Source organism: Leopardus geoffroyi, chromosome D4 (assembly GCF_018350155.1).
Source record: "Leopardus geoffroyi isolate Oge1 chromosome D4, O.geoffroyi_Oge1_pat1.0, whole genome shotgun sequence".
Classification (NCBI taxonomy): Eukaryota; Metazoa; Chordata; class Mammalia; order Carnivora; family Felidae; genus Leopardus; species Leopardus geoffroyi.
In genome coordinates this window covers 33,515,731-33,523,272 of record NC_059342.1, presented here as the reverse complement: position 1 = coordinate 33,523,272, position 7,542 = coordinate 33,515,731, and the positions used below count along the sequence as shown (strand labels likewise).

General features: G+C 37.7%; 1 protein-coding gene across 1 annotated transcript; it reads left to right on the top strand.

The window, feature by feature from the left end:
- The first annotated feature begins 2,579 nt into the window (after window positions 1-2,579).
- On the top strand, window positions 2,580-6,023 carry DMAC1 (distal membrane arm assembly component 1). Its single transcript, XM_045468276.1, has 2 exons — window positions 2,580-2,921; window positions 3,814-6,023. Exons 1-2 carry the CDS (start codon window positions 2,648-2,650, stop codon window positions 3,876-3,878), a joined length of 339 nt encoding a protein of 112 aa, XP_045324232.1. The 5' UTR covers window positions 2,580-2,647; the 3' UTR covers window positions 3,879-6,023.
- The last annotated feature ends 1,519 nt before the right edge of the window (window positions 6,024-7,542 follow it).

Sequence of the window (7,542 nt, the reverse complement as noted above, 5' to 3'; positions counted from 1 at the left end):
AATAAAATAATCTTTCAGCCTTCTTCTCCTATTTCTTTCCCCCAAAATGCACACATCTTCCTCCAATTATAATTTTGCTTGATTTCATTAGCCTCTAGCTTTATCCTCAGACCCTACTATTTCATTTATCTCAAGATGTGTCTTAACATTTCTAATAATTTTCCAATGAAAGTTATATCTCAATCTCATTTTAACATCTCAATTTCAATATGTTCTATGAGTAATAACAAACTGAAATCATTTATTTGAGGCAATCATAAGAGAAGAAACACATCTTTTGGAAGGTGCTTTCCCAAATAAATCATTTATTCCTATTTCTATTATTTTATCTTATCTTCATAATGTAAAAAGTAATATATTAATACATAATTTATAAATAATAAAGTATGCATACATGCTATTGTGTGTTCAATCATTCTTATCCACAGAAGTGTGTAGTTAAAATGTTTTTAGTAACTGCTGGTAAATGGTGGAGTTTTTCTTCATAAATAAGGGGAAACCATGTGCACTGTAGAATATTGTATCAGGCATAGTGAAAAGAAGCAGCTATAAATTATTAATTTCTAAGTCAAATGCTATTGAATTCATTTAGTATGACACTTAGGACAATGCTATCTAAAGAGAAATGTTTAGTAAATAACATTTACAAGTTAAGAACAAGTGTTAGATATTACCATTCCAAATCTCCTTATTTCAAACATGAGGTAACTACATGCTAGAGAGAGTAAATAATATTCTCTATGTCATATGGCTAACTCATGGTGACAAAGCCCACTACAGAACCCAAATTTCCCAACTCTTTGTCTTTCTACTGGACAACACATGGAGATATATGTGTGTGTGTGTGTGTGTGTGTGTGTGTGTGTGTGTGTGTGTGTGGAAATGGAGAGGTTCTTTGAAATTAGCATCAGGCCAACCTGTGTTCTCATGATTTTATTTTCTCCTATTTATCCAAACCTTTATCTTTTTTAAAACCTTCCCAAAATCACATCCCATTTTGTAAAGTGAAATAATGAATTTCTTTTTTTAATCATGTTAATTTTTAAGCCATTCTAAAGGAAAAAGGTCAAACCTGAAGTTAATCCTGTTTTCATCCACCTCCTCTAACAGAAACTACCTCTGAACTCTAAATGCCTTTTTCTTACCAGTAATCCTCTGAGACCAACCCAGGGAAAAAAAAAACAAAAAAAAACAAAAAACATATGCAACTCTACCCAAAAGAAATGAAAGGTGAAATGTGATGGGAGTGGATGATATAGCAGTTGACTTGCAAAGAAGCAATCAAAATTAAAAGTCCATTCTTAAGGGATGATAAAATTGTAAACCCGCAAGAATAGATCCTACATGAACTCTTCAAGTCTATTAGCCTGATTCTGAGTTGAATTATCTCCAGGGCCCTCAAAGTAGAACAATATCGTGAGTATGACAACATTGAGATCATGACTTTAGGAAAAAAGCTAAAGAGAAAATGAAAAGTATTTATCCAGGTAATTCAAACACATTTTTAACACCTTGATTATATTTGTGTAATCTCCTCACAATATTAATAAAGGAAATTTTCAACTTTGAATGTTTCCTGCTCTTGAGATCTTAGGGAAGCTATATTTTAACATTTATCAAGGTCAAAATGACTTGTCAAAACCTCAAAGAATGGGCTCTATTTCTGTCCTAAGCACACATGGTCTGCTTTAAATAAAATAATAATAATAATAATAATAATAATAATAATAATAATAATAATAAATAAAATAAAATAAAGATAAAATAAAATAAAATGAGTATTCTGAACATAAGAATAAAGAAATTTCCCTGGTTCCCATAAGTTTAAAGTCATGCAACTTGCCAATATCCTAAAAACATAAGATAAAAAAAAAAAAAAGCTGTGACTTTCTGGAATGTTCTTCATCATGATGATTTGTAACTCTTTCTGTAAAAACATATATAATCTTGTACCAAATGTTCCTTTCCCAGAACACTCTCTTCTTTGTGAAAATTGTGTATACCTCTTGAGCTCGAATACAACTCTTTTCCTTTCTCTTCAAAATTTAAGAAAAATAGTTGTTCATTTTGCATCGATAATATGTACAGGTGACATTTAAGAAATTTGACTGTATTGACACACACGTTGGTTTCAAATATGGCTATATCATTTCACCAGTTTTGTCATGTATTGGGAAACTGATATGTCATTGGATTGGAAAGATTAAATGGCATGATGCAGATGATCGCTTAGCAAAGTGTCTAGCATATAGTTAAGCACATACAAAACTTAATTCTTTTCTTGAGACAGGTGAAATGGCATGCTCAAGATCTCACATTGTTTGCTAGGCAAAAAAAATTAGAAATCCAGATTCCTCCTCTAAGGAAAGTAAGAGTTGAGACATTTAGGGGTTTACTAAGTCATAATTCTTAAAATGATTGGGGCAGGGTGTAGCGGGGAATGGCCTCTGGCAATGCCAAGTTTGTTGCCTCAAATCCACAAACACGGGCTGCCACCATCTTTTTTCCGTTCGAGGCAGGCCAGAACTACATTTCCCAGCGACCCTCAGGCTGCTTCCGGTGCAGTGAGCCGGGGCTCTGCTTCCGGTCGTATCTTTGACGTCAGTTCGGTCGGAAGACTCCCGCAGTCGAGACCGAGTTCTTGAATATGGGTTCTTTCTTGTCCCAACCTCTGGAGCCCATCAAAGTCGCTGCGCCTCCTGAGGTCACCAACTCCGCCGAGTCCCTGCCCCTCGCTGCACCTGGAGCGCCGACCTCTCCAGCGGAAGCGCCTCTACTTAATAACTGCTGGAGCTGTCGCGTGCTCTCCGGGTCGGGGCTGATAGGGGCGGGCGGGTACGTGTACTGGGTGGCGCGGAAGCCCATGAAGCTGGGATACGCCCCGAGTCCAGGGACTATTACGCAGATGGTCATCGGCATCAGTGAGAGTCGGGGGATCTCAGGGCCTTTGGGGAGGGGGATAGGGAGAAGTGGGCCGCAGTCACGCGGGCGGGTTGCGGGGCTGGTCACGTGGCCGAGGCACACCAAACTAGGAGCAGGGGCGGGGAGAGGAAGTTCTTGGGACGGTTTTTCTTTTCTTTTTTTTTTTTTTTTTTTTAAATGACAATATTTCTTGAGAACTCTTGTTAGCTTCAATCGTTAATCCTAACGATAACTATTAGAGATAGGTATGATTATAGTAATCCCTTTTTACCGCTGAACAAACTAAGGCATAGAGAGTAAGATGTTAAAGGTCAGATAATTAGGATATGACACAGCTGGTTTTTGATCCAAGTTTATCTGTCACCAGACCCATGCTTTGTTCTCCAGATTCTGGAGAAAGCCTTAGTGAGATAAAAACTAGGGCTTTGAAGTCACGTCTTAGGTTCGGTGCAAACCCACATTCTCGGTGTACTATGGGTGAATGGCTGGCCCACAGTCCTTAGCTGTAGCAATAATGACTGATTATTATAAGTGATGTTAAGATGTCTTAGAGTAAAATGCAGTGATTTTTTTTTCCTTTTTTTTTTTGCTCTTTAAACCAGTTGAATGGGTAGGATTTTAGGTTTACAGATCTCTTAACTTTCTAATTAGATTCCCCAAATTGGTTCTCCTTAAATCCCTTTCTTGCTTGGGGAGGTAACAGATTTTTTTTTTCTCTCTCTCTCTAAATTTTCTTTTCCTTTTCTGAATTTCACTCTTATAAAAAAAAAAATGTAATGATGATGTGTCTTCTAGGAGTGTTGTGAGGATTAAATAAGATGGCATATATGAAAGCACCTAGTAAACTAAAGTATAACATACATATGAGGTACTGTTGTTTTTTTTCCTTAGGCATAGCTTGTTGGGGTGTAATCATCCTGGCAGACCCCAAAGGGAAAGCCTTCCGTGCTGATTGAAAGTACCGCCAGTGAAGTTGTCATCTTTGTCCGTGTCCCCATGACACCAGAACAAGCATTGGACTTACAGATGTTCTGTACAGACAAATGGATATTGGCAGACTTCAGTCCTGCAGATACGACAAGACTGAAAAGACAAATGTAGGTTGTTATTCTTTGGCGATGAATATTTGTGGCCTTCTCAGACTCCACAGGGACCATTAAATCCCTCAGAGAAGAGAACAAGTTCTGTGTCTTACCTAGAGGAAGAAGATATAATAAAAATGAAGACGAGATGATAAACCAAATTGGAAAACGAACCAAATTATTATTTAAAAAAGTTCTCTTTACTTCTCCTATAATGGCATCAACACTTATTAGCAACTTAACACTGGGTTTGTATCATACAATGTGCAGAAGTACATAAAACTTTACATGTGTACTGCTTATGATTTCTAAGGTGTTGTCAAATCAATTACCTTATGAGAGTTTCAAAGCTACTACTGTAAGGTGCTTATTTCACTGGTGGTAAGTGAAACTTGAAAATAGTTCTAGTGATTTGCCCATGGTCATTCAGCAAGTTAGGGATATAGCTAGGACTTGTTCTTGTTTAGTTCTAGTTCTTGTTTTTTAGAACTAGGATGATTTTGTGATGAAACAAAAATGAGCATACAATAAAAGACAAGTACCAAAATATTTGAGAGAAATTCACAACATTGTCATTAAGAACAAAAATCAGATTTTGTCCACAACCACTGGAATTATTCCTGTGATGAAATTGAGATGCTTTTGAGATAATGACTTAAAATTTGATAGTTCATTTCTGAGAGAAGTCTATGCTTCCCTTTTCTATAAAGTTATACATAGCTTTTTGTTCAGAGCAGAAACATAGTCAAGTTTAGTTGCTAATCACAGTGTGTTATTTTTGAAAGATAATGTTGAGCAAGTACTTTCAAGGCTTTTACTATCGTGTATGTAGAAGTGCCTAAGCTTAATGCTGGATGTCTGTATTCCCAACATTTTCTTAGGTTAAACCAAAACTACATAAATCTAACTTGTTGGTCTTGGCTTGACCTTCTAGATAAACAGAGTAACTAAAATTTATATATGTAATGTAGGGGAACCTGGGCCGATTAAGCGTCCGACTTCAGCTCAGGTCATGATCTCACAGTTTGTGAGTTCGAGCCCCAGATCAGGCTCTGTGCTGACAGCTCAGAGCCTGGAGCCTGCTTCGGATTCTGTGTCTCCCTGTCTCTCTGCCCCTCCCCCGCTCACGCTGTATCTCTCTCTCTTTCAAAAATTAGTAAACATTTAAAAAAAATTTTTATATATGTAATGTAATTTTAACATCTTTCTCAGAATTTGTACTAATGTGTAAGCAAATAAGAATTTTTTTTCCAGATGAACTTGCCTTCTCACTAGAATATTGCCAAGGTATATTTGGTTCTTCCCAACTTGGGTCTGTTTAACTAGGATTGAGCAAAATAATGCTCTACTATGTCTATGGGCAGTTAACTAGGAATAACACCCCTCCTCCCCAAAAAAATAGATTAGTTAAATTTAAAATGAATAGTTGTTTTTCTTTTCTTCTTTTCTTTAACTTTGGAAGTGTATTCCAAAAGTTGTTTTGAGTGGCGCCTGGGTGGCTCAGTCGGTTAAGCATCCAAATTGTCGGTTTTGGTTTGGGTCAAGATCTTACAGTTGGTGGGTTTTAGGCCCTGTGTCTGGCTCTGTGCTAGCAGCATGGAGCTTACATGGAATTCTCTCCCCACCCCTCGCTTGCTCATGCTGTCTCTTTCTCTCTAAATAAATAAATAAATAAATCAATAAATCAATAAATAAACTTCAAAAACTTGCTTTGATTCCTGCCAGTGCAGTCAGACATCCAGTTTCTTTTAGAGATGAGTCTGATCTTCAGAGAGAAAAGAGCACTTTAGTCTTACAATGCAAGGAGTACATATAGTGCCCCTATTATCATCCCTTTTGTTAGGGATGAAGTAGAGTGAGGATAAACAGACACAAGAATAAGTGGATTATTACTCAGTAATGTAAGAACACCCATATTTATGGGTTTGGAATCTCTTTATTGCATGGAAATACGAGTTTATAAAGGCTCATAATTTTGGCAGAAGAGAAAAAGTACAAGTAAAGGCAATTTAAAATTAACTTAGAGTCTTCCTTGAAACACAAACCAAAATGTGAACATACATGTAATCGCTGATAATGTTCATAATGTCCAGGGTATCTATTAACCTTTACATAGTGTAAACTTTGGTAGCTCAAGATAATCAAGAAATTATTACACCATCTCTTGTTCTGTGTATTGTATTGACTAGTCTGTAATCCTTTGACCAGCTAACAGTATATCAACATATGAAAGCACCCTAATGTAGATTGATCTTCAGGATCTTGATATATTTTGGGAAGGAGAGGTGAGGGGTCTCTCTTTCTAGGCCAATTGCTATTGCTGGCAACACTGGAGTGTTCAAGTACAGATCTATCTAAAAAGTTATGGAGTTTCACCTGGCTGAGACTAGTTGCTGAGACCATGGTTTCTGGGGGGCCCTAGAGGTTAAGCATCTTGGGCATGATTTGTACTTCACCTCTACCGTCAGCATTCGCTCCTTGCTTCTTCTTATTACTGGTTTCTTAGCCTGACTGTGTCTGAATTAGGGGCCTCTTGAATGAAGCCAGTTGATTTGACAACATAAAATAAATTGCTCCTAAATTAAATTTAAATACATGTTCAGGGCAAGCATATGTTCAAGTACTCCCTCTCCGCCCCAAACCAGGCTTGGCCTCAACTGATTTATTGCCAGGACTGCATTGATCAAACTAATACTTCTCAAATCTTGGTCTAGGATAGTAAGCAGTTTTGAGTTGAAAAGCCACTTTTTTTTTTTTTCTTTCAATGACAGATAAATCCTTGCCTTGACCCAATGATTATATAGGTGTTAGGGGCACAGAGTCAGAGGGGAAAGACTTATAATTACACATCATTCAGAAGTACCCCAAGAGCATGGGGAGAAAATCAGTCACTCTTCTAAATTCATGTCTCTTGGCCTTTGAGATATTCAGCAACTTGTCATTCAAATGTAGAAGGAACATAGAGAAATAGCCCAAAGGGCAAATGTTAAATGTAGTAATGCTGCTAAAAGTCACTGCTCAGTCATGGGACTGAACTTGCATTTGCTTCAGGAATGTGGTAGACAAGATTCTTAAGATGGTCCAGATCCCTGGACACACACTTTCTTCATTATTCAAAGACCATTCTAGGTGCTTCTGTGAAGGAAATTTGTAGATGTAATTAAGGTCCCAGATCAGTTGATCTTAAGATCGGGAGATTATCCAGATGGGTTGATCACACGAGCCCATTAAATCTTGTTCTAGAGGTCAGAGGCAGGAGAAGTTGGAGATTAGAAGGAAGAGGAGGATTCAGTATAAGTCCCTGCAGTACTAGAAGAAAGCAAACATTCCTATGAACTACCTCTGGGGGCCATGTGGCTAGGAACTGCCAGCTGCCTGGAGCTGCTGAGAGTAATAGCTAAGCAGGAATCTGGGACCTCAGTTCTACAACTACAAAGAAATGAATGCTTCCAACAACCTGTAGGCTTGGAAGAGGGCCTTATGAGAAACGAACTGCAGCCCCAGCCAACACCTTGGTTTCAGCCTCATGAGACCCTAA